Source organism: Hirundo rustica, chromosome 2 (assembly GCF_015227805.2).
Source record: "Hirundo rustica isolate bHirRus1 chromosome 2, bHirRus1.pri.v3, whole genome shotgun sequence".
Taxonomy (NCBI): Eukaryota; Metazoa; Chordata; class Aves; order Passeriformes; family Hirundinidae; genus Hirundo; species Hirundo rustica.
This window is the reverse complement of record NC_053451.1, coordinates 98,207,486-98,235,341: the sequence shown is the minus strand read 5'-3', so window position 1 is coordinate 98,235,341 and position 27,856 is coordinate 98,207,486. Positions and strand designations below refer to the sequence as shown.

The window sequence follows — 27,856 nt, the reverse complement described above, 5'->3', positions numbered from 1 at the left end:
CCATTTTAATTAGTTACAAAGTGTGTATAATATGTTGACATTTAATTTGTACCTAACAATTTTGGGAAGGGAACTGGAACTAAAAGAGCTTGAGGCTTTCTTCTGTTTTGATATTTCCTTCTATGCAGCTGTGAACTGTGATCAAGAATTAGCCAAACATTGGTCAATCTGGATATGCAGTAGGTGGAAGAAACACTTGGGATTAGAAAAACTGACACAAAGAGGTAAAAATAATCCAATTAATGATGAGTCTGTCACTTCGTATAGTACTTAGTAGCAGCTATGGGACATGTTTGTCAGGCTAGATAAGGAGAGAAGGTGTAGATTTTTACAGCTAGGAGCTTATTGCTGGATTTTTTCTTTGAGTCAAAAAGCTGAATACACAATGTGAAAGACAGTAGGCTTTTGGTAAGTTTCATAGGTTTTCTGTCCAGTGGATCCTCACTGAACAAGTGGAGTAGAAATGCACACATGCAGTGTATTAGTTAGTCTTGTAAAAGATTTGGTTTATTCATAGATTTGCACCCCTGCATTTGAGCACTGGACATCATTGAAGCACAAATTTTCAGTGGCAATTAATGTGGAACAGCAACTAATTATTTCAAGTCTTCTTCCTGTCTTCAAAACCGTCCTTATGCAGGGGAAAAAAAAAAAAAAAAAAAAAAAAGCAGCGGTGTGAACTAGACTTGAAAGTTAAACTTAACCTCAGCTGTTTTCCAAATTGTAGAAACGTGAACATTTTAGAGTTTCCTAATGGATGTGCTGGCTGCCTTTGTTTTGGAATAGAAAATATGACTCAGTTAGTTTTAAAGACTGAAGAGCTTTACAAATTAAGGTAGAGTAGGCTCATGTTTTCTTTAACTTTCATATTTCTGACTGATACTCATAGATTCTTCCATTTATGTGATTAGTAGCTTAAGACAGGATTTTTCTGGAGCTTTTGTTTCTGGCCTGAGTCTGATATCCCTACACTTGATAGTAGTGTATCCAACTGTTTCAATGGAAATAAGCTTAGGCCAGTGAAAATATACTAGAAATACCTGTTTAGAGTTTATAGATAAGAAAGTTCTCAGTATGTTGTTTAAAGACAATTAACTTGAATTTGTTAAATGCCATCTTATTGTACCATGACATCTTTCTTTTCAATTCAGAGTGGTAGTAAATAGCACAATGCCATTAGGACAAAGTAAAACTGAATTGCAAGTTATATGCTAGATGTAAAGCACCTTTAAATATTTTTAGAAGATGACAAGAGAAGGTAGAAGCAATTTAATGTCACCAGAGCTAAGTACCACTAAAGACAGTAGGCAAATATTTTTTTAAAAGATGAGCTACTGCCCAGTTTCTGATTGTTACTCCATGTATCCAGGTTCCCTCAGGGATTCCAGAGCATCCCTGTAAGTTTCATCAACAGGCAGGGCATGTTCTCTTAATAATAGGAGCAGATGTCAATTTTTTATGCCTCTAAGGTGCTTAGTCATACCCAGTAGATCCATCTGGTATAGATCGAGCCTCAGTTAACTTGTTCTCACCCATGAACTTCCCACTGAGAAAGTTAATCGAGCAGAGCTCCTCAGTCCAATGAAGAAGAAACTTGAATATTATTGATCTACCTGTAGTACCAGAACCGCCTTCACTGCCTTTCTTTCTAAATTGCTTTACACAGGTAAGAAGGCTAGTGAAATGGAAGGAAGCTTTATAATTGGGACAGAATTCCTGGAGCATACCACCAGTATCAGAGACTTTCCAAATAGGGAACAGCTGAAATATTTTTCAGTTCTGCAAATAAAGGTGATTTAAGAAAGAGAAACAGAATCTTAATATAAAATGCCTGCTGATAGTACAAGTTATTGACAACTGGTGTTAACTGCAGTTGTCTGCATCTTATGAGTTTAAGAATATATATTACAATGTTTTTTCTTTTGTGGCTGTTGATTTAGGTAAAAGATATAAAAGTAAATGCTAGGCTTCTCAACTGATATGATCCTTGCAGTGGTATTCTGTGAAATTCCATATCCAATTGTTTACATTAACTGGAGGCTTTAAAATGTTGTGCCTTGGGTAGGGACTTAGGCTGTGCTTTGACATCTCTCATGTTACAAGCCTTTCAATAACTTCAATGCAAATTAACTTGATTTAATTTTTTACCTCTTTCACCTGATACCAGAAAGGTCTGAAACATGATGGACCTGTCAGCAAATGATTGTTCTGCATAACAGCTACGTCTCTGGTAACCGTATGTGTTAGTGACAAATGCTTCAGTTCTGCCTTGAAGAGAGATTTATTTTCCTTTTACGGTATGTCTTCATTAGTTAGTTATAAGACTGTATTCTAAAAACCTGGCACATGAAATGCTTTTATGTTTGTGGAAAAATTACAGCAATGTGATGAAGCAACATAAATCTTTCACTGAAGATTGTCGCTGAAAAAAATCAAGTTAATACCCCTGTCCCTTGAATTGTATGAGTAATTTTAGTATATTGCTATCAATAGAATTTAATGCTGATTTTTTTTCTCTCTCTCATCTGCCCTTTCAGAGTGTTAGGTTGCTTGTAAGACGGTCTAGAGCGATGGACTGCTGCAGTTGTCCCATGGAATAAACATTTCGTGTAGCATTCAGTTCTTAAACTGGATAAAGCCCCTAAGGGTACTGGAAGAATATATTGTAACTTGCATTAAAAGCCTGTTTCTCTCAGGAATATACTGTCAGCGTTGCAGGGCCAAAGGGTCCAGGCTAGGATTGGGTTAGCAGATGTGTTAAATTTCAAGCAGAAAGGGAAAGACTCGCCCACCCTTCAGAGTGCTCCTTCACTTGATGCCTGTTTTTCATCCATTGTCAACACAATGTCATCACAACTTCTGCTGTTGTGGGAGCTATTACCATTCCTTAAAATAGGATAGGAATAAGAATGTGGTCTGCACACGAACACCAACAGGGCTTACAGGTCTGGGAGCTGGGGAAAGACAGCAGCACTGACTGGTTTGGAGAAGGGTATCATGACTTTCCCTGCTTGTGTGGCACTACTAGAAGGACATTCAGTACGTGATGTGATGTGTGGTGTCTGAGCAGATGCCACTGGCATCTAGTAGTCTTTAGGACAGGCTTAATTTGGCATCCCTGTGTGTTGGCCTTCTGCAGAAGTGAGAGCTGGGGTTGGGAAGGGACAGGCCAAGGACCAAAAAGAGAGGAGCCATGGAGTGTTAACCTGTCTGATATGATTTTTGTTGAGCTGTGCTTTAGAGATGAAACAATAAATTGTAGGCTTATTAAACTGCACCCATTACATCTTTTCTGTCACTCTGCAACATCTACCGTGAAGGCAGTTGTATGGAAAGAGTAATAATTAAAATATAGCAGGGAAACAAGACTTCTTTCTGAAATGCTGCTTTAACTGTTGTGGTGAAAGACTTTGTGTGTGTGTGGTTTCTAACAATATTGTATTGGGTTTGGTTCAGATTGCAGATAGGCTATTCTGTTTAAGTCCAAGGGATGTTTTTATTTGAAAAAATGTCTAATTCCTGAAAGGCCACAAGCCTTTTTGCAGATGTTTCTAGGAAATCCCAGGTCTGGTGAGGAGCGCTTCACTCACTGAGGCAGGTCTTTTGCGGAAAATGGGAAAAAAAATCCCCAAAGACTGTTTACACAATTGTTAGACTTCCAAGGACTTTATTAATTTTTACACTTCTTACTTTTGAGAGCTTTGCTACGCACTTTAATAATTCTTCCAAAACATGATTTTTGTATTAAAAATGTTATAAATATTAATAGGTGTCTGGAGTTTCCAATGAATAATTATAGTAAAATTTTAAACTGCAGATTTCATCTGTGCAATTGTTATTTGTGCTAAGTTTCACTGCTGAAATTATACTTTATTACGTGGTTTAAAAATATTAAAAGGTAGTGAAACACAGTACTCATATTGGCAATTATGCTTATTGAGCCTATTGCCTTCAAAGAGGAAACGTTATAAAGTGACATATCAAGACAATAGGAATTGGGAGATACTTGTCACAAATATTTTATGTTGAGAAAGGTGCTGCATGGAATTCATATTTTCATTTGTTTTCCTTTAAAAGGGAAATGAAAACATATGTATCCTTCAGCTTGTGGGGATATGGCAGCTACTGTGGCTTGAAATATTTAGTATCTTGTAAACTAGTAACATATGCCAAAGAGAAACAAAATGCATTCCTGAAATTTATCATGTGAATTTCATGCAAATATTTTGGAAATAAATAGTATGTCAAGCCCAAGAATGTGAGCATATAATTTGATGGTACTTGACTGAGTCCTAGTAATATGGCTACTGAAGAGCTGCTAAGTTTGAAGGACAGGTGGGTATCCATACTCTTGCCAAAGTTACAAATGTAGCATATAATGATGTCCCTGTCATACATTCCAGAACAGAATAGGAGAAAATGCAGTGCAGCATCACATGGCCAGTATGTAGTACAGTACAATGCATTTAGCAGTTTTTGTAAAAAGAAATTACTCCATGACAATGCAACATGCATGGACTACGTGTTTGTGTAGTTTATGGTTAGACTATTTATAACTGACATCTTAGATGATATAAAAATGCATTGTTGTTATTCTTTGTGTGTGCGTGTATGTATCATTTCTTAAGGAAGTGAGACAACAGAATCTTAAACATTTTGCAAGAAAGGAATGCTGCCCTGACTGGCCCTGAAACAATGTGGCTTTTGAAGAAAATTTAGTCTAATAGGAGGCACTGAATCACTACTCTTGTGTATTTGGGAGATGTTAGAAATGTCTGAGGTGCATCTACACATTAGTGTTTTAATGTGGACCACAGTTTGCTTTGGGAGGGAGTCTCTTAAGTATCATGATCACCTTTTCTTTCACATCATCGACCAATCTGAGGGTTCATGCAATGGATTTATGGATTAACATAACTGGGAGAGACAATCCTGGGGGATCTAATGTACTTTAGCAACTAAGAGGCCTTGTGTCCTTGGGACCAGACTAGAATTAGTTGAAGGAAAGGGTAAATTTGAAATATGTGTAGTACATACGTCAAGCCCATCAAGACCAGGTGCTTTGCTCAATAGATGTGTTTCTATGGTTCACTTGGCTTCCTAGGGAGTGTGTAACTGATTCTGGAATTCTCTCTTGGAAGGCGGTGGAGGCAAATGCAGCCTGTGATAAACGTACTGCATCACATGCTGTTGGGAGTCACCCAACTAACCAGTAATCTTATAATTATACAGAATAATAATATGGACTATAGTTTTCAGTTATAAAATCAAAGCAGCATGCAAACACTTCTGAAATGTTGAATCCTACAGTATATTGTGAACAAGTTGTATTTTGTCCAAATACAAAGCAGGTTGTATATGTCAACATTTATATTGGATTTTACATAAGTAAGCATTGTGTTTTTAGAATTAATTTTTGTTCTTTTTCTGGGTGATAATTTCCCAAGGCTACTTCTGTCACATCCTTGAGCCAGCATATACTTTTATTATCTCATAATTTCATATGTATAGCAAATCTAGTTTATGACACAATAGAAGAGGTGCATTAGCATTTTGGAAGGGTGGGGATTTTGAAACAGAGCTTACAAACAAGTAGTTGGCAAGCTATCTTTTGCTTCTCATGTTAATGCTATGAGACTAGTTTCCAGTTCACTTCAACTGGACTACCTAATCCCCAAAAATGTGTTTGAAATTTGGCCCAACTATAATTCGGGATTCAATATATAACTTTAATATCTTCAAGTTACTGTCAGTGTATTTAATTCCTCCTATTGCATGGAGAAGGGAGGCTTATTTCATCTGGATTCTTTTACAGATTAGTAAAAAATTCTGCTAAATAGAATAAGACCTCAGTTGAGATCGGTCTTAGAAGTGGTAAGAGTGAAGCCTGTGAAACCACAAGAAGGCAGTCATAACTCACAAGTGCGTGGAGACACAAGGATTCCTGTGGTTCATGTGTTTTTACAGCTTGTGTTTATCTGGTAGTTATCCTGTGCATTTGAGAAGACAGTGCTCTAAAAAGAGGAAAGGTGTCCCCTACTTAGAGATGCAGATTTAATCCAAGTAATAAATAGTCCATTTTCAAAGCTACCGATCTTTTGCTGTTTCATTGGTAATGGTCTTTGGGTTTTGATGATCATCTTTCTAGGAACCTGCTAATGATGACAGCCAGAAAACAATTAGTGTTGTGTCTCATGATTTAGGTGATGGTTGCTGGTTTTACTTAATTTCTTTTTTAATTACTCTGGTCTAATTTTTTTTCTTTTTTTTTTCTTTTTTTTTTTTTTGTTTTTTTTTTTTTTTTTTTTTCCTCCTGTTTTGGTGTATGTAAAGTGGAGGCTTTTAATGTTTTGGTCTGTAACAGCAATAAAAGTTGACTTTGCATGAACTGTTCAGGAAATATCTATGCAACGTTTAGGTCAATATAGTTCTATTTGTAGCCATTCATCTACAGGAGGACCCACCATATCATTGTGATAGGACCTAGCATGTTACAGCTGATGGCAATGTCAGCATAAATCCAAAAGAAAACCTGACTAAGACTTTCTAAAAATTATTTGTGATATCCATTTTCTGGTGTTAAATCCAGATGTTTAAAGTTAGATAGCAGTGTGACCCATGACAATTTAATTTTGGTTTATATTTGCAAACTGCAGTGATGTCAGAGAATGAATTTTTAGACTGATCAGTTTTATAAGTATTTGTTATATTCAGTCATCACTTAATTACTTGGGTTAACCAGTAACCAGCATTGACTTTTCTATGGTTTAAACATCTGTGGTATAAAAATGGCTTCCTCTAAGGGGGTTGTGCATTTGATTTAGTTGTGAGGAATCACGGTGGTTAGTTACAGTAACAGAATAACTTCAGGTATTTGTTTCAAAATGTGTTCTTGCCCTCAGCTTCTTTTTTTCAGGATACTGTTGCTCAGTTTGGTGGGTTTTTTAATTATTATTTTTATTTTTTTTTAGAGTTGTATGTCATTATAAGATAGCAGAGGAAATACACGTACATAGTTACACTTAATGCTGAATTTCTACATGCGTTTATATAACACAGTCATAAAGTTATCTGATAGTAATATATTAAACAGTGTGGCTAATACGTGCTAAGTGCTGTTTGATCTACTTTTTCTCACATTAGAGTTCTATGCAATATTTTTTGTTGCTGTTTTTGTTTTGTTCTGGTAGATTTTATATGCTTTTTTGTTTTATCTTGTTTGGGCGATCTTTACTTGGTTTTGGTGTTGAAATTTTGCTTTGTGCTTTTACTAACTAGAATAAAGTCTAAGAACATTACTTACACATCAGGAATAGATGAAGATGTTATTATAGACTTTGAAGCAGAGTCTTGTGCTGTCAGTCTCAGCATGGGCTGGCCCCCAGGGCATGGGAAGCCGGGGGCTGGGGGTGAAATTGCAGGCTATGGCCTCTCCGAGGGGAGCTGCCCCAAAGGGGCTGGCATGGGACGGGCAGAGCTGGGTGCTGGTAACAGGGTCAGCAACAGCCTCAGGCAGGGCAAAAGGTGAGCCAGGGTCAGGGGGTGCCGGAGGCAGCTGTGGGATAGCTGGGTTCATGGAGTGCTGGGAGAACTGGCTGAAGCTCAGGGCTCAAAGGGTTTTAGTGAACGGGGCCACATCCTGGAGTGCATCAAACACAGCACCGCCAGCTGCTCAAAATGGTGATTATCCCACTGTATTCAGCGTGGGTGCTGCCTCACCTGGAGTGCTGTGGGTTGTTCTGGGCCCCACAGTTTAATAAGGATGTGAAAGTCCTTGCATGCACCCAGAGGAGGACAGCAAAACTGGTGACAGGGCTAGAAGACGTGTCCTGAGAAGAGTGGCTGAGGACTTTGAGCTTCTCTAGTTTGGAGAGGAGACGGCTGAAGGGTGACCTCATTGCTCTCTATCTGAAAAGGGGAAGTAGAGGGGAAGATGCTGTTTTCTTCTTCCTGGGATCTACTGACAGCACAGATGGGAATGACTCAAAGCTATACATTCAATTTATTATTTGTTGATGCTTACTTTTTTCATTCTTTATTAGAACCATTATATGCCAACAAAAGTCCCTTACTCAGGAATTTTTCTGTAAAATATAATTTACAATGACATCAGAAACTATATAAAGAGCAAAATGTACTAATTTCAGTTTGTATTTCCTTCATTTGTTTCCTGAATGGAAACCAAGGAACCAGAATATTACTGCTATTTTGTTGTATTTTATGGGTGTTTTCATCTCATACTCTTCTTCTTCTGTCCATGGCTTCTCCAGTGGATGGTCTTCAAGCTTGGCGTACACTGGACAAGCATGTAGTAGAAACAACTCTAAAAATATGTTTGCATAAGGTGTCCTTGAAAGAGCCAGTCTTGTTTCTGAGGTGAACCTTGCTACTGAACTTTATAAGTATATATAGATATATAAATATTAAAAAAATATATAAATATATATATTAAAAAAATATATATATATAAAACTTTCTCCTTCACCACCTCCATCTCTCTGTTTCTCCTGTTCATTTCTACAGAGTGATTTGATTTCAACTCCTGTTGCTGAGTTATCTCAAAGTGCATGAGGGCTTAAATTGGCTGTAACTTGGTGAAAGACTTCTGGGGCAGGTGTTCATGGTGTTGTATAACAGGGTGTCCTCTTTTCATTTTCCTGCCTTATTTTCAAAGAAAAATATGTTCCAGTTATTTATATGCAAAAGGATAACTAAATACCAGAACCCAGGAGAGGTGATACTTTGATTCCCCGCCCATACATTTACTACATGTTTGTGTTTAATCTTGACAGAAGGGCTTTGAGAAATACATTTTTCTTTGGCATTTCCTATCTATTTGTTTTGATATCTCTCCCCACTAAGTGTACAGACTTTTCTGAAATTCATTCCTAAGTGCATGCTTTTGATTTGGGAGCTGGGAAGCCTAGTTTGAATTTGTTGATTCCATTTTGCACCTTAGTTCCACATTTCAGAGCTGAGCCTGGGGATGCGCAGCACTGACATAGTAAGTCCCTGTATTAATTTGTGTCATATAGAACATGCAGTCAGGAAATGCATGTCAAACAAATTGTACTTTACTGTTACTTTTAATTTCATGCTGTTGAGATTTTTGAAAGGGTAAGGAAAATGTATATAGGGATTGTCTCTTTAAATTCATCATTGCAGCAGTTACTGATTTGTCTAGTCAAATGTTCTATTTTACTTCAGTGGATACTGTTATTTGAAAGCTTTATTTCTATGCTTTTTTTGTCATTTTGAAAGAATCAGTGAGATTGTCAGGAGGCTACTTCTGGGAGACAGTGGTTTCACACAAATGTGAATTGAAGATTGGGCACGGGAGAAGAGACTTCAGAAACTGATAATAGGTATATGGCTATTGTCATAGCAGATTAAGTGGCTAGTTAATTTTCATAGCCCATCTCTGGCATTTCAAAAGAAGGGTTGTATCTCCTAACATAATTATGGACAGAGATGCAAATTAAGTAATTTTATACTGTTTTTTTTCTTTTTTCCCTTTGCTGCAATTAAAGACCAGTTTGTACTTGCTTGTGAATGTTATTAACTTTTTTCCCATGGGGCCCACTGTAGATAGAAGATTGATTTTTCTGGTGTCTCTACATGTATTTTTTTTCTTAAAGAGATTCAGCACAGCTTCCTTTTTTCAAGGCACAGAATATAGACATTTGTCTTAGCTGTTTAGGACCAGGCACATTTGTGGTTTACCAGAGGAAAGCAAGTGTACACAAATACTTGCTAAAATGAATCTTGTAATATGGTCTTGTAATCCTATGAGACTTGTAATATTTATCTATTATTTTGTTTTAATTTTTTTCCCCCTCCTGTTTTTGCTTTTGTAAGCTCTTTTTCTTTTACAAGTCAAACAGCCCTGGTCTTTGAAGGTCTGATTCTTGAAGTTTGTCTAGTGTTTCCTTCCTGGCAGATTGAAAGTGCGTGGGGCTCAGGTGGTGACCTGAGTTCCTCTAATCCATGTCTTATGTGCTCTTGGAGACTGCTTTAGTTTCCTCTGCCTGACATTTTTCATGTGATGTGTCAGGCCTGGGAAGGTGGGATACCTGGGGTTTGTCCTGTTGAGTGCAATTTGCTCTCTTCATTATGAAGATTCAGATGATTCGAGGTTACCCTGAAGATACTCTGTGCAAGGCTTATCGATGGGTAGGAACAGTGGCAGTCAACTCTTCCTTGAGGTCATTTCTGCACCGCAGATTGAAACCACCAATGAAGACTAAGTCAAACTTCTCAATAAGTCAAATCAGAATTGGGTTTGAAGAAGAACAGACATGAGGGAACTGAGGATAGAATGTGGGGGCATGTAAAATGCTACTGATAAAACACAAATTTCTGATTATTTGAAATTATAGTTTCAGCCAGGTACACTGGCATGAGCAATAATCACAGTGGAATGTTTGTGATTAACCGTGTGTTAAGATGCAGAGTGGAGGAGAGCCTTCATTTAGTGTCTGGGCTTGCTCTGATACCTTGCTGTTCAAAGGAAGCCTGTAGAATTTGTTTTTCCTTATACAGTGAAAGATCATTCACATCATATTAGTTTGTATGAAGTTGGAGTTGCTAAACAATATTTTTACATTTTGATAGACTTACTTTTTAACTAAAGTACTAATAGTTTTCAGTTCAGAGAAATTGTAGATGTTGAAATTATCAAGTAGAGGAACCACACATCTGAGCATTTATGGCTTTATCGTCCCAAGTAACAGGTATAATTTAAAAGCAGAGATACTTTTTCTAGTTCAGTGGAAAGTAGCAGTGTAGCTGAAACAAAGTGGTGAGCTGCTACTGATCTGTTTTTGCGATCAGCTACTTCTGTCACGTTTTATGTGAAGAAGAAAGGGGGATAAATTGAAACAAGAGCATAAAATATTGTTTTAACATTGCTGCTGGCTAGATTTGTAAATGGAAATAATAAATCCTAATACAGCACTGAGAGTAATACAAAAGAATTCCCACTAGCTTATGTTATTTACAGCTGTTCTAAAGTTTTATTTCTTTTATTTATGTCTCTTTTCAAAGGGGTTAGACTTGAGATGGTGCTCATAGTTAGCTAATCTTATGCTAGTGAATCTCAGTTTGAGCTAAATTTTACAGTAATGACAGATAAAAGTCGTATTATAAAATCAAGCAGTATTGCATTGTAATCTGCTGGAAGATAAAATAAATATTCATAAAATATTGAAGTTAAATGGTATGAACTGATGGTTTTAAAATGCTCCTAAAAAACTACAAATAAATGGAAAGGAGTGAAAAAGAGTGGATATGTCTTTATATTTATTATCCCCATAACTTCCTTAGTAATACAGGAGTAGAAATTGTTAGCATTTCAGCTCATATAAAAGAAGACTTATATAAATTTTTTGAAGTTCAGATTAAGAGTTGTGGTGAAAGGCAAACCATTCAGTCATTCTGACTGTGGAGATGGTTGAAGTCACAAGATGATGAAAGTCAGAAGGATCTTTGGAGGTCATCTAGTTCATCCCTCGTGCCCTGGGAACTTCCATGAGATCATGTTGGTCACTGAACAATTCCAGTGATGGAGCATCCAGCAGTTCTCTGGGCAACCTGTTTCAGTATCTCACTACCCTTAACATAAAAAGTTTTCTTCCCTACATCCAATCTAAATCTACCCTCTCTCCGTTCTCATCTGTTGTCATTTGTTTTGTCACGACAGGCCTTGGTCTCTCTGTCTTTCTTGTAAATCTGCTTTATTTAATGAAAGGCTGCAATAAGGTTTCTCCGGAGCATTCTCTTCTCCAGGCTGGACAACCCCAAGTGTCTTAGCCTTTATTGAAAGGTGCTCTGGTCCTCAGATAATTTTCGTGGCTCTTCTCTGGACCTCCTCCAACAGGTCCTTGACTTTCTTGTCCTGAGGATCCGAGAAGTGCATGCAGTTCTTCATGTGTGGCTTGTGAGAGCAGATTAAAGGAGGATGATCCCGTCCCTTGACCTGCTGGCCACATCTTGAAAGCTTTTGTGAACTTGTGACTACACAGTTGTATGAAGACATGCACAAACATGATCTTTTTAAACACTCACAAAGAGAGATCCAGCTTCAAAGCATAGGCTTCATAGTTGTGGTAGCAAATCACTGTATTCAAGCTTACAAACTTTGCTGAGATTAGAGCACAATGCTGCAGTTTTGAAAAACTGTTGTAGTTGTCTCCATTACAATGATTCTATCTATTTCTCCTTCTGAACTGTACATTGACAGAATAATTTTTACTTTATCTGTGTGAGTTTTATACATAAAAAGTTATGTATTGTGGTTAAGAGCCAGCTGGCAACTAAGCTTGACATGTGCTTACTCAGTTGATCCATGGGTGGGACTGGGGAGAGTATCAGAACAGTGAAGGTAGAAAAACATCATGAGTTGTGATAAAGACAGTTTAAAGGTAAAGCAAAAGCCACGCACACAAACTAAACAAGGAGTTATATCACTGTTTTTCAGATGTGCAGCCATCCCCTTCGTCATACATACTGGTAATTTGGGAAGACAAACGCCAGCACTCCAAATATCCATCTCTTCCTCCTCCTCCCCTTGGCATTGTATGTGGAGTATGATACCATATTGTATGCAATATCCCTTTGGTCAGTTGGGATCTTGGGATCATCTGTCACAGCTGTGTCCCCTCCCAACTCCTGCACCCCCAGCCCTCACTGGTGGGATGGGGTGAGGAGCAGAAAAGGCCTTGATACTGTGTGTAAGCACTTGTAAGCACTGCCCAGCAGTAACGAAAACATCCCTGTGTTATCAACAGTGCTTCCAGCACAAATCCAAAGCATAGACCATACTAGCTACTGTGAAGAAAATTATGCCAGATGAAACCGATATATGTAACATATGTATATTATTCAATTATTTGCACTCTGATAAAAAAGAAAAAAAGTAGGGAGAGAGAGAAAGGGGTATAGTGCTGCTATAGTAGTACTTTGCATTTTGGCCTACCTGAATTCCTCCTCCTTGGAAACTGATTTCCAGATCTATGGTTGATGCCAACAGTGACAGTATACTGCAGTTACATTCCCTGCGGGAGTACCTTGCCTAAAGCCTATGAAAGGGTGCCCTTTTACTCTCTCTCACAGACAATTGTAGTCCAGTTATGAACAATAAATTTATCAGAATCTTCCTCCATTCTGTTTCCAGCGTATGGACTTCTAAACGATGGAAGAAGTACATGCATATAATGTCCTAAGCTTAGGATGTGTTGCAGAGTTTGCACCCCATTTCTCATGTTTGGTCACTTAGGTCTTCCTGATTTTGTTTCAATCTTCCACTATACAGAAAGTAAATCATTATTTTGTTTAATCTTTTAGCACCACAAACATTCACTTCTGAGCTGTGTGGTTTTTTAACCAGGAAATACTGTTTCCAAAATTGACTTTTCAGAAACATCTCTAGAAGAATAGCAAGTCGTTGTTTGTCCCTGTGCCAGTTTCATACTTCTCTTTCTCTTCTCATCATGTCTTCTTTTCTTTTATCTTAAATTATTATTTTGCATGTTATACTGTATTAGTTGTTTTACTGCAATCAGGATAAATCGTAGCTATATTGTTTCCTTATCTCAGAAATGCACTTTATTATCAAAAATATAAAATAAAACTGGCAGAGGTGACTTTTGGGAAACTTGTGTTGCATTTAATTGAATTTTCCATTTATTTAAAGCTTGTTCATTGTCTTTGCTTGACAATTTATGTGTTGTGTGATATGGACTTTTCATGAATCACTACTAATCTATATAAATTTTTTAAATGCAGATGTTACCTTTTGTCTACTACTGAGCAATTCTAGACAGCAAGTTTACAAAGATGGACTGAAAGGTGACTTTGGTCAGTTTTCCATCCAGCTTGCCTGCTGAAATACTTTCCTAACTTTTTTAGGTTCACTTTCACTTGTGTGAACCTTTAGCTCCACAAAAGGGACTAGGAGTCAGGATTGGTACTTACCTTGTGCCACAACACCGTCTAAGCACAACTGGATGGTGTATTCCATTTAAATATGTGAGGGTGAATATGTCAGCCTGAAAGAAATATTATTATTCATATACATTTCCTTTGTCTTTCAGAACAATGGGTCACTTGCTTGGTGCCAGAATCATAAACAGTGTTCAAAGGTAAGTCCAGTTTTCTCCTCTCTCATTTATGTTACCTGTCAGCTTTCAGTCTCTTGTCTGTAGATAAAGTGCTTTTCTTCTTAGCCTGTTTTCAGGAGTGTTTGTTTATATTTTATTTGGAAACCTCAACCTGTAATAAAATATCAAAAATTAAAGTCAAGTGATTTACTCTTTCAGGAGAAAGGAACCATGTTGGGGGATACATATCAAGTGTAGTTAAACCAACATAATTCTGTCATTTTAAGAAAGTTTACACTGGCTAGAAACTGATGTCTTATTTGTGGGTTTTTTTCAGTGTTTTTGGTCAGAAGAGAGTAAAAGAGAGAGTTATTGACAGTCTTTGTTAGACTTCAAACAAAGTAGACTGTCAATAACTTAAGAGTCTTCCTCTAACAGCACCAGGGTATTTCAACATCCAACATTTCATTCAGTTTGAATATTTAATTTTTATCTTGAACCTGAGTTTCTTTGAAAGTATTCTTGACACAATTCCCATTGGCTCTTCTGATGCCCCTTTCCCATTCTATCACTTAAAGGGTAGGTGAGCTAATTGTCCACTGATTCTCATTTGCAAAGGTTTTTCTATGGTGTCTGGATATGGGAGCTTTAGCGGGTCAAATAGCATTGCACATTTGTTGCTGACTGTTTATGAACATCAGGGAAGCTGCATTCATTGGAAATATCCCTAAAAAATTATTTAAGCCTTTTAACTTAAGTAATTATTCTTTATTCATTAGGGTTGTACTGAAAATGGAATTAAATTGAAGTAGCATTGTTCTGTATTGTTTCAGTAATGCAACTGATATTAAATGCTGATCATAAACACTTGATTTTAACATATGTTGACTTCTTGTATACGTTTAAAGAATGAGATTACACATTCGCTTATTTAGCTTCTGTTGACATAAAAGGGATTGGAAATGGGCCAATTTTTTGACTGCTCTGTTGTAGGTAAATAAAACAAAGTTGATTGCTTTTATCAGTATTAAAATCCAGGGTATAACAGTGTCTATAGAAGAAAAAAAATGGAGCATTTCCTATTATCTGTGCCACACTGCTAAGGATTTCACTTCTGCAATGAAATCTTATCATTCTTAAAATTCTTCTGAAGAACCCCAAACGGATGTGCAAAGGGCATATTTCATGACAACTGAATTGCCTTTGCTGGAAAGCGTGAGGGCCTTGTTCCACGGTGATTGTGTTACAGTTTTTTAGAATTTAGTTGTGAAGGCTACTGCGGTAAGTAATCTGGGAGGTTTTCCAATGGTTTTCTGACAAAGAAGGAATCATACAAGATAAGTAGTCCAGGTTATAAAGCAGGGCAGGGGTTATAAGAATATCTCTGAGTCACTCCCATGTTTATCGAATCCACATAAGGTGTATATAAGCTGACATGAAATTTATCTTAAAATTGAATCAGCATCTTGAAACCAGTGTAAGAATGCTACAAATTAATATTATATTGTATTACAAAACAATGGTAGCTTAAGTTTTAAATTACTTAACATGTGCTTTGCAGTCATATTACCCTATGTTTTTCATTCTTTCCTAGGAAGGTAATATATTTTCCTTAAGAAAGCAGCTTTGCCATTTAGAAAATAAATAAATATAAACTTGGCCAAATACTTAGCAGAGCTGAACTTAAGCATAATGTTGTCTTTTCAGGATGGCTTTGATTTTCTGTGTTTTGCAATGCAAAGTTATGCAATTGCTTTAGCTAACTGAAATTTTCAAAGTGATGCAGGAAATTCAGTTAACCTTTTAAAAATTCAAATTCTTTCCACTGTTTCTTAGCACCTCAGTGGAGGGGGTTTATATGAGCGTGACAGGTAGTGGAGGATTCCACAAGGAATGGTATGCTGCTTAACCTTATTTCAGCTAACACGGAAGGCCTCATTGGAGATGTAAAGTCAGGAGGAGCCTTGGCTGCTATGACCACAAGATTGTGGAATTTAGTATTGGGCAAGAAGGAGGAAGGGCAGCAAGTAAGGTAGTAAGCATGGACTTCAGGGGAGCAAACTCTGGCCTCTTTAGGGGTCTTCTTGGAAGTATCTTATAGGAACAGATCCTCTGGGGAGCAGGGGTCCAGGAGAGCTAGTTGATCTTAAGGATCACTTCTGCAAGGCTCAAGAACAGTGCACCCCAGTGAGCAAGAAACTGGGCAAAGTGGGCAAGAGACCTGTGTGGACGAATAAAGAACTCGTGTCATTTCTCCAGAGTAAGTAGGAAATACACAGGAGATGGAAGCAGGGTTGGGCCACTTGGAAAGGATATAGAGAGGTTGTCAGAGTGAGATGAGGCAAGGATGGCCAAGACACATCTGGAATTAATGGAATGGGGGCTGTGGTAACAGAGGACAAGGAGAAGGCAGAGTTGCTGAATGCCTTCCTTGCATCAATCTTCACTGACAAGACCAGCCTTCAGGAATCTCTGACACAGGAGTCCTGGGTAAAGGAGTGTTGTAAGGAGGACTTTCCTTTGGTTAGGGAGGATTGGTTTAGAGAAGACCTTGACATCCACAAGTCCATGGGCTCTGATTGGGTGCACCCACGAGTGCTGAGAGACCTAGTGAACACCATAAGTCGGCCAACTGTGATCATCTTTGAAAGGCTGGGCAATCAGGGGAGGTGCCTGAGGACTGGAAGAAAACAAATGTCACCCCAGGCTTCAGAAGAGGCAAGAAGGAAGACGTGGGGAACTTGCCAACTTGTCAGCCTCACCTCAGTCTTTGGAAAGGTGGGCGAGCACCTCACTCTGAAGGCCATCTCTGTCCACATGGATGACAAGTAGATTATCAGGGGTAGTCCTTGACCAACCTTATTGCCTTTTACAGTGAAACAACTTGCCTGGGTGAATGGGGAAACGCAGTGGATATTGTCTACCTAAGTTTCAGCACGGTTTTTGATGCTTTTTTGCAATATCCTCATAAACAAACTCAGGAAGGAAGGACTGGATGGATTGACTGACTGGCAAATTGCAGAGGGATGTAATTGGTGGCACAGGGTCTGGCTGGGGCCTTGTGGTGTCCCCCAGGGTTCAATACTGGGCTCAGTATTGTTTCTCTTGTTCATGAGTGATGTGGATGAGAGGGCAGATGCCTCCTCAGCAAGTTCAGTGACAACACAAAGCTGTGAGGAGTTTCCCATACCTCAGAGTGCTGTGCAGCCCTTCAGAAGGGTCTCAGCAGGCCCAAAGAAATGCCTGAAATTCATCAAAGAGAGGCAGTGTCCTACACCTGGAGAAGAACAACTCTCTGCTCCCGTAGAGGGTAGAGGCCAACCTGTAAAGCAGCTCTGTGGGGAAGGACCTGAGGGTCCTGGTGGACAACAACAAACTGTCCATGAGCCAGCAGCGTGTCCTTGTGGCCAAGAAGGTCAATGGGATCCTGGGGAACATTAGGAGGAGCATTGCCAGCAGGGAGGTGATCCTGCCCCTCTGCTCAGCCCTGGTGAGGCCACATCAGGAGTGCTGTGTGCAGTTCTGGGCTCCTCAGGACAGGAGAGACATGGAGCTCCTGGAGTGGGTGCAATGGAGGGCAACAAAGATGATTGAGGGACTGGACCATTTCTCCATGGGGAAAGGCTGAGGAAGCTAGGATTGTTCAGCCTTGAGAAGCAGATAAGGTCCCCTCTCAGTTGTCTATCTGAAGGAAGGGTGTCAAGAGGATGGACCCTTCTTCAGGCTCTTCTCAATGGTGCCAAGTACAAGAAGCAATGGGCAGAAACTGATGCACAGAAAGTTCCAGCTGAACATGAGGAAGAACTTTTTTACTGTGTGTGTGACCAAGCACTGGAACGGGTTGCCCAGAGAGGTTGTGGAGTCCCCCACACTGAAGATATTTAATAACCTTCTGGACTCAATCCTGTGCAATTTGCTCTGGGATGACCCTGCTGGAGCAGGGAGGTTGGACTGGCTGACCTACTGTGGTCCCAGCCTTACCCATTCTGTGATTGTTAAATATCTCAGATGACTGTGAGCAGCAAAATATTCACCAGTTGTTTAAAATTAAATTTTGTAAGATCTCTGCAGAAGTCTGTTTTTCAAGATAAAACACAAGAGAGCTCTTGAATGTTTGCTCTGTTTTGGCATGTGTAATTTCAATATGTTAAAATACTTCATTGTATTTAGGACAACTACAGGATTATAACATAAACTGTCATTTTTGGTTGCAATAGTTTCTAAGCTTTGTCATCATGCACTCCTCCTTGTCTACTGGCATAGCATTGAGGCAGACTGAGGGCTTTCTTTTTTTGTTTCTTGTCAATTGACGAGTTGGCTTTCACTCTTGAGATAAAATTGGCATTGTGGTTGATGAAGTTAGTGAACTTCTTTGGAAAAAGATTTGAAATCAAAATTTCTTTGTCTAACTTCATTCATAGATCCATTGTTTTGTTTGAACTTATGCTTATTGAGTTGCAGATGATTCCTTTCTATGGGACAGAGAACCCAATATGCCAATCAGACCCAACCTCTAGGAAGGTCTGCTGCTTTCCTGGGGCCTGGGTAGGGATGCCATCTGGAAACTTCCTAATCTGGAGTGGTCCTGAGACTACTACTCATCACTGATTTTCCACATAGGGGATGATGAAGTGGCAACACATAGTCCAAGGACGATCAGAAAGGACTTCAAGGCCTTGGAATGTTTGGTAAGGGAATCTGAGGCACAAGTTATGATTTCCTCTATACTTCCAGTTGAAGGCAGCAACACTAAAAGAACAGATGGGCTGAATCTATTACTACGTGGCTTTATGGCTGATATCACCACCACACTTTTGTTTTTTTTGGCAGTGGATGGTCTATGCAGCCCCAGGCATGCTTGTACCAGTAAGGATTCACTTTTCTCAGGTAGGAGAGTTGCTTGGGACCCAGAGGGGCCCATTGACAGAGCTTTAAAGTCATGATAGGGGCGGGAGACAATATCAGGTTTGTGCCTGGCGAGTTGTGGGATGGGAAGTGAAGGTTAGAGGGACAGCGTGCAAGAGGACCCTCTGCCAGTGACTCTGAAATGTGCTGGCCACAGTGGAATGCACTTTCAGTCTTACAGAGACAAGCCAGGGATGCCTAATGTAAGGGAAACAGCAGAAAACTACCTCAAAGGAGTTAAGGGCTGACAGGCCAGCTGAGGTGCCTTTACGCCAGTGCATGCAGCATACGCAGCAGAGAGGAGGAGCTGGAAGCCACCGTGCTGCTAGAAAGCTATGACCTTGTTGCTATTTCAGGACAAGGGGAATGGATCTAAACTGTGTTTGTGTAGAAGCATTTCACAGGTCCTCTTCAGCCCTCCACATTCCCAGGAGCCACATAAATGTTTCCACTAGCATTGGCACCCTCATTAGGATTAATACTAGATGGTGTAGAATTGTTTGTATACTGAGGTTCCATTCAGGTTTGGTCTAGGTAATGAAAGTTAAAATATGGCATTTATTTTCTTTTATTCTATCAGTAGATTACTGGTAGCCTGTTGGACTTGCCGAGTAATGCAAAGGTGGACTCATAAACAGCAGCATGAGGAAGTAGAACTGCAATGTGGAGAGACTGAAAAAGAAAGTGGGCTGGATTGAGCTGGGCTCAGTATTTTAACTGAGCCCATTAACATTAACCATTAACATGGTTGTTGGACCAGCACCTGGATCTCAGTCAGCTCTGCTCATTCCTAGACACCACAGGGGTAAAATGCTTATTTGGGGAGAGACCCAGACAGACACTCCCTTCTTTTTTTCTGCATACATGACTACATAAAACCCCGCTTCCTGTTGCCAACAGCTGGTTCTGCAGAGGAATTGAAAATAGAACCTCTGCAGGGGTTACTGTATGGTTGGAGAAAACAGTTAAAGCGCAAAACTGATGGATCTAGTTTTCTTATGCATCTGGCCTAAAGTCTTCTATCACAGCCAAGTGTTTGGCAAAATATTGCAAAAAATATACTTCTGTCATATTCAGACTGTCTTTAATAGATATATTAATATTGACATGGGTTATGCCTGTAGGTAGGCAAATATAACCTACTTTGGGCTTATTCCTCCTTTTTCCCCTCTAACTAATCATATTTGTTATGGTATATCAAACTCTGTTACCTAAGTGATTATTTTAAAACATTATGAGATAGAGGTTATATACAGGATGAAGTGGTGTCTGTAATGCATAGATTTAATCTAAAACATCATTCAGCTTTTTTCCAACACAGGTAGTCAGTCAGCTTTGCTATATGATTATATGTACATAACTCATTAATATTTGATCAGTTCTCTCTGAATGGAAATGTAGAGAAAAAAATAGTCTATTTTTGGATGAAATAGCAGCTCCTATGGAGTAAAGAGTAGAATAGGTCAGTTTTTAAAATAGTATTGGTTGAGTGCTGCTGTTGAAAAATATTCATTCACGCTTTTTGATAGAGATTTGTTTATAACTTGTTAAAATGATAGGTCTGAATATTTTTAATGTTTAAAGAGATTTTATAATTAAAAGTTGCATAATAAAATCTGGATGGTTTCTAGCTCTTTCTGCAAGCATAATTCTCAGTGAAATTGCTGAGAAATTATGGGATTTATGTGTTCAGTGTTGAGAGATAAGAATTCTGCTCAGATGTGGTTGTTCTGAGGTTTATGTTTTCTGGAGGTAAGCTTATATGATTTTACTTGCAAATCCCAATGTTCAGGAGGGTAGAAAATGCTATTATGGGTTTTATTCTATGTACAGATCTTGTTATCTGTTTTGCTTCTAAAAATGAAGTGTAGTTTACTTTGTGGGTTCAGGAGAAATACAGGAGACATTCACATTTTTGCATGGCTTTTTTTTTTTTTTTTTTTTTTTTTTTTTTTTTTTTTTTCTTTTTTTCTTTTTTTTGTTATGTATCTCTGACTGCACACATCTGAAGGGTTGGTTTCATCTGTTGTGTTTACTTTGACTGGTAACTTTCTCTCTATGTAATCCACTTAGAATCATAGGATAGTTTGGGTTTGAAGGGATCTTAAAAGGTCATCTAGTCCAGTCGCCCTGCAATTATCAGGGTCCTCTTCAACTGGATCAGGTTGCTCAGAGTCCCATCCAACCTGGCCTCGAGTGTTTCCAGGGATGGGGCATCTTCCAGCCCCATGGCAACCTGTTCCAGGGTGTCACCATGTTCATCATAAAAGATGTCTTCCTTATATCTAATCTAAATATACCCTCTTTTGATTTAAAACTGTTATTCCTTGTCCTGTTCAACAGGTGCTGCTAAAAACTCAGTTCCCATTTTTCTCATAAGCCCTTAGGTACTGAAGGGTTGCAATTAGGTCTTCTTAAAGCCCTCTTTTCTCTTGAAGGCTGAACAACTTCACCTCTCACAACTCGTACTGGAAGAGGTGCTTCTCCTATTTGATAATTTTTGTGGCCCACCTCTGGACCAGTGCTAACATGGGCATATATTTCCTCTGCTGAGAACCCCAGAACTGGAAGCAGCACTCCAGGTGTGGTCTCACTGGGGCAGAGTGACCCATACTCCTTATGCAGAGTGACCCAGTAGTCTTTGTGACCCATAGCCCTTAGGACTGTAAACTTCACTAGTGCATGAACATTGCATCCCAGGCTGTCTCCAACCTTGATATCACTGATTAACTCACTTGGTTAAAGCATTGCAATAGCCACTGAACTTGCTGATCTGCTATGTATGGATTTAAGAACTACTTGATATGTGAAATGCTGTTAAAACCTGGCCTAAGAAAATAATCTGCAAGGCTGACTCAAGTACTTCAAAGGTGTAACAACTTTGCAGTGGAGGTTTGCTCTTTTTGTGAATGGCAATAAACTGTTTTATGTTGTGTTTTGAATTCCTTCACTGACTTGACCTTTGCATCTGGATTTAACTTTCACATCTCCACATAATTCCTGGGTTGGGGATTTTTGCCTCTCCTTAAGTTATCCTCTAAAAATTTTTGCTTGGTATTTCATCTCTTTCTCTCCACTACTGTCACTATTCTGTGTGCCCATCTACCTTTTTCTTAAAAATCTATCAAAGAATCAGTGAATTGTTGAGGTTGGACAGAAAAACCTCTTAGATCTTCTAATGTAGGGTCAGCTAGAGCAGGTTGTTCAGAACCACATCCAGCTGGATTTTGGGTATCTCCATACATAAAGACCACAGCCTCTCTCGGCAGCCTAGCTCAGTGTTTAACTACCTGCACAGTAAAAGAGTTTGCATTTCTAGTTTTTTTTATCTGTGCCTGTGGCCTCCTGCTTAGTCCATGGGCATGACTGAGAAGAGCCAGGCTGCCTCTTTTTCATTGCATCCCAATGGATATTTATAAATATAAGTAAGATCCCTCTGAACCTTTTGTCCAGGCTCATCAGTCCCAGATATCTGCAGTTGTCTATATATGGCAGGTGCTTCAGCCCCTTAATGGAATTCTTGGCCCAGTGTATTCCTCTTCTTTTCTACATATGCTTTCTGAGCCCCAGAAACTGGCTACTGCCAGTTACAAGGCTCCTGTCCTTAAAATCCCATTGCCTTCCAGCGGCCAGTCTTGTCTTGCTAAATTGTATGTAAATGCACAGCTTTTGCTGTTTCTGTTCTGGTTTTTTTTGGTTTGTTTTTACAGTGTGAGCTCCACAGTTCCAAGGCTGTTCTTCTCAAGTACTTGGAAGTGCTGAGCATATAACAGGTGCTTCCCTATAAAAACAACAGTTAGAGTTGATTGCTTCCAAGAGCAACGTGAAAGGGCAGAGTCCTGCATTGATGCTGGCTTAGTGAAAAATGTATTTTAGTCCTAAGGTGGGAGGTGGGGGGCAAGGAGAATGAAATGACTGGGAAAGGCATTTCAAGAGAGTTTGTGAAGTAGATGTAATTTTTTTCTTTTTTTTTTTTTTTTTTTTTTTTTTTTAACAGCTCCTTACACAAGGTTTTCTTTTTGTAGGCAGCTGAAAGTCAAGAGACCAGCAGGCATAATTTAGAGCTGCATGTGCCATGGCATTTACAAGGACTGGAGATAAATGGGGATCATCATAACACACTGTGAATTGCAATGCAACTTTCTTGTTCCCAGTGGCTGAGGCAGTGGTCCTTGATTGATTGATTCTGTGAGAAGGCTGAAAGGCTATTTTTTGAGTTTTCAGAACTGAGAGGAAAATGTGAAAATAAAGACAAACAATTTACAAATTCTGCAGCCAAATAAACAGACTGTTTGACCATCTGAAAAAAAAAAAAAAAAAAAGGTTCTTTGTAGAATAATATACACTCCTGAATTCCGTATTAGAGCAATTGTTCCAGGCTTCCAGCTGAGCTCTTTCCAGAGATAATGCAGGTGGAAAGATGAGTTAATGGTTTAAACAATTAGAGATTTGATGCAGTCTTCCATCTGTCAAAGCCCAGTGAAATGAAAGCTCACAGTTTTAATTTGTGCTTCCAGCATCTAACTCAGCCTGAAATGGTGTCAGCGATTTGCCCTGCCCACAGTAGTGTTATTCTTATGTTAAGCATTCTGTGCACACATGCTGAGAGACTTCTATCAAACATATTAGTGTGCATTTGAGAGATCATTAGCCTGAAGTAGCTGAAACATTCCAGATTTCTTAACCAGGAAACTCACATCTCTGCTGGATAGTGTGTTGAGCCACTGTTATTTACACAATAAAGCTAGAGCAGGATAGGGACAGCTTTGTAAAGTTTAGCAGGAATAGTGGTATACCATAAAAGGGTGAGATAATGAATGTTTTGGTTTTTTGTCTAAAAAGATGGAATGAATAAATTTTCTTTCTTGATCTGCTAGACAGATTGTTTTTCTTTCATCTAGTAATAGCTAAGGTAAAGCCACTTAATAGAATCAGAATTCATAAAACTTGCTCAGGTTATTGTTTTGCTAAATAGATAAAAAAGTCATGAGCATACAAGAAAAAAGACATGTGATACTTATTGTTTGCATTCTTATGGATTATTTGATTTTTTTTTTTTAATATTAATCTATAAAATCATAGAGAGAGCTGAGATGACCATAGTGGTTAGATGATTAAAGCTATACTAGTTAATAAATAGGTTGACTGAAGTTTCTGGATATTTGTGTTTGGGGAAATAGAAGAAAGAGCTTTGTGATTCAGTGTTTATGTTTATATGAAAGCATTTGTGTATGTGTGTGTTGTGATTACAGGAATCCTTTTGTTCCTAAGGGCCTTGAGAACTGACAAATAAGCAGAATTGAAATTCAAACAATATTTGCAGTACTCTGTAATATTCTGATGTATTGCTCAATATTTGTAAATATTAAAATAAAGTTTTATTTATTGAGGTATTGAAAAAAGAGTTGTTTTAGAACATGAAATAAGTGAACATGAAGTAAGTTCATATCCTTTACAGTTGCTATATTGGATCATGTCAAGTCATCCTTCCAGTCTAACACTTGTGTTACCAGCTAGATTCTCAATAGATAAGTAAATAGATAAATAAACCTGTAGGTCTGGAATAACTTGCTAGAAAAAGCAACAACAACAACAAAACTTACTGAAACTCTATTACTTATTTTTGTGTGATACTGCGCAACCTAAAGGATATGTTCTTTTCAGAATGCCAGTTTTGGCTTCTTAGCTTTTGCTGCTTACTGTTTTGTTCACCTTAAATTTTTTTGCCTTGGAAGAACAGACCTCAGGACTTTATGGAAGGTGCTTTTCTTGGCCTTCACTCTGAATGATGCTGCTGATAACTTTGTAGTAAAAATGGTTAGAATCAAATTACTTTCTTTTTCCCTCGTTAAAAGAGCCCTAATGAGGGATAGGGAAGAAAGGATCAGATTTGTTTTACATCACTGTAGCCCAGGTTTTTGTTAATGCAGAATTCTGCTGATGTTCTCTTTGATCTCCATTGATCCCTCTGGGTTTACAGAAAAGTTTGGTTCTTTTGCAGCTTGCTCTTTTGGCCAGTTGTATCTGTTTTAAGGAGGTAATCAGGTCTGATGGCTGTGCTGTTTGAAATTTGAACTGAATACTGAGCAAACTGAGCCAATGCTGGGCAGAACTAGCTGAAGATTTCTCTTTCACAGAGAAAGGACACAAAATTGTCATTAATGACTGAATTGTGCCAACACTGGTTTGAGGGTAATACCATAGCAGTCTCAACTCTGTTCTCAGAAAAGCAGGTGCCGGCTTTAGACTTTAAATCTGCATACGCTGTGGTATGTAGAGACACACTGCAGCTAAAGGGAGAAATGTGTGCATGGGGATGCCCACATATAAACACAGCAGATATTATTGAAGCTGGTGTGCTGAAGCACTAAATGCTTCTTTAACTTAGCTTTATCTGCTTCAGTGAACACTCTTCAAAGTCCAAGGATATTCAGACTTCAGAATCCTTTATTTAGAGGTATTTGAGCACAAAAATAATCCCTTCCTAGAGACTTTTGAAATACCAATGCAGCTATGCAGTCTAATCAACTGTAAATTTTTGTCATCTTAAAAGCAGTTGATTAACATTTAGCAGAAGGATGATTATCATTGGAGCAACACTGGTCAGACAGTAAAGACAGATGCTACTACTGAGACTAAGGAGAATTAGCAGTAAATCTTCTTGAAAACAAGCAACAGATTAATCTTTCTAAATCTTCAGTTTTAGCAGGTCTCTCACCACTTGCTTTGCTCAAAGCTTGTATGTATTTTTTTTTCCTCGTCTTTCAATAACTTTGCACATTCTATGCAGAGGGAAATGTGTGACATGAAAGTGTATTTGAGATTTTGATTTCCCAAATACAATCTTAGTTCCAAAAGCTCAGCTGCCTGAATTACTATTAGGAAATTTTTAATAGCGCAAATAAGTCAGAGAATCTGTATGAAATTTATAAATTTGCGGTTGAAATGAGGATCTTAATTTTATCTTATTACATTACATTTCATTAACCTTATTAATTTGTAGTGCGAAACAGGCTGTAATAGTCTGTTTAAATGTAAGGTCCTTTTCTCCTCTTGAGGGAGACAATTGCAGAATGAGGTCAAATACAGCTCTAGTTAAGTGACAAAGACAAAATGTACTTGCATTGACCTTTAATGTAGCAATAAAATACATTCAAGCCACTGGAAAGGGACATATGTCTGTATTTTAACTGTGACTTTAAAAAGAGTTTTGCTTGACTAGACCCAGGGCATTATTCAAAATCCACTGAAGTAAGGAACACTGACTTTCAACAAGCTTTATACCCATCTCTAAGTTAAGATTGTGCTCTTTCAAGTGACCTTCATTGGAGTTTCTCCATTACTCTAATATTGAAGGAGATATAAAAGTGTGCTTAGGTAGATGAAGTTTCTGTGCTGAGAGGGAAGCAACTGTCTTTGAGGCAGACAGGCAGGGATGCAAGTGCCCTTTTCTCCACACATTCATTGAAGTGTAAGGAAAGCATTAAGCTGGAAGTGAGAGCTATGACTCTTTTCTACTTTTGACTGCCTGCAAAGAATCGGAAAGCTGTTGGAGCACAGAAGCATCGTCCGTCCTTAAACAGAAATTGCTGGTTATATTTTGTAACATGATGTTTAATCAGACACTAAAGAGTTAAGTGCCTTTTAGCACTGACTGTATATTAGAATAACTATGCACAACAGACAAAAATGCTTCTGAAAGGATGCAGTGTTAAAGAGTGGGTTTTGTGCTATGAATTTTAAGTAGATCTCCTTATTGAGTTGCCTTTAAAAGTTCTTCTTAAAGTCAATTTGGGATGTAGTCTCAGGTTAATGGGTCAGAAAGGTAACTGGTTCTGACAGTTCTTCCATAATATTCACATCTACTATATGGATTACAAACATACAGTCTGATCTTAGTTGTATTAAATATTTTTAGCTGTTTCAATGGCCTGGGGAATTTAAGTGCGCAGTGGAAGCACATAACTGTACAGATAGAAGTCCCAATATGGAGATAGTGACAGGAACATATTCGGGCCTTTTTTCTGATACCGTAAACTTTCTGAAGTCTGTAGTGGTTCTAAAGACTTCCTGCAGTCTAATTTACAATTGGTTTGCATCCTCATTTTAAACAAGTAAACAATTACTTGGGGTGTAAAATGAAAGGAAATTCATAGTCATATTTATTGAATGTTGACATATGCATTTAATCCATGGAAGATGTGCAGCAGTATTTTGGGTTAATGTTCAAGGTAAGGAGTTGCCCATGCAGGAATGCCAGCAGAATTCACTACACTGAAACGAAAGAAGACATGGATAGCTATTCAGCCTTGTGCTGTTTTTATGCTGGTGTATGTGTGTACAAATAGATTCCTTGTTTTAGGTAGGTGTTTCCAGCTTATGCATTTAGAAATTAAAGGATTGCTGTAATTAAATCCGTGAAGGAATTTTTTTCCTTTGGAGTGTGAACCGGAAGACCAAGTTATGAACAAAGATCTTTTACTCAATATATCTAATATTGTGTTTGCTTTATGCTGTAAAACTCCTGGGTTCCAACAAATGTCAGAGTTTGCAGCCTCTGACTTTGAATAAAGAATGCAGCTGACTATGTTTATTTTTCTCATAGATGTGCTATTGTTCTATCCAAAATGCATTGAATTTCAATATCCACAACAAATCAGGATATGAACAGGGAAAGAAAACTGAGTTACAGCACTTGGGATTTGAACTGCACCCTCCAAAAATAGTAGAAATTTTCCAGAGCTAGTAATGAAGAATCAAATTTTAAAGTGGTTTCACATTAGGAATGATTTTTTTTTTTTTTTTTTTTTTTGAATGTGAGACATTTAGCTGCATGTTACTCACTGAACTTC

General features: G+C 38.3%; 1 protein-coding gene across 1 annotated transcript in view; it reads left to right on the top strand.

Moving 5' to 3' along the window:
* ANOS1 (anosmin 1) overlaps nt 1–27,856 on the top strand; it is a 133,350-nt gene that overhangs the window by 9,947 nt on the left and 95,547 nt on the right. The window contains exon 2 of the mRNA XM_040056345.1: nt 14,094–14,141. Within this exon, the coding sequence (XP_039912279.1) occupies nt 14,094–14,141 (48 nt within the window). The remainder of the gene's footprint in view (nt 1–14,093; nt 14,142–27,856) is intronic.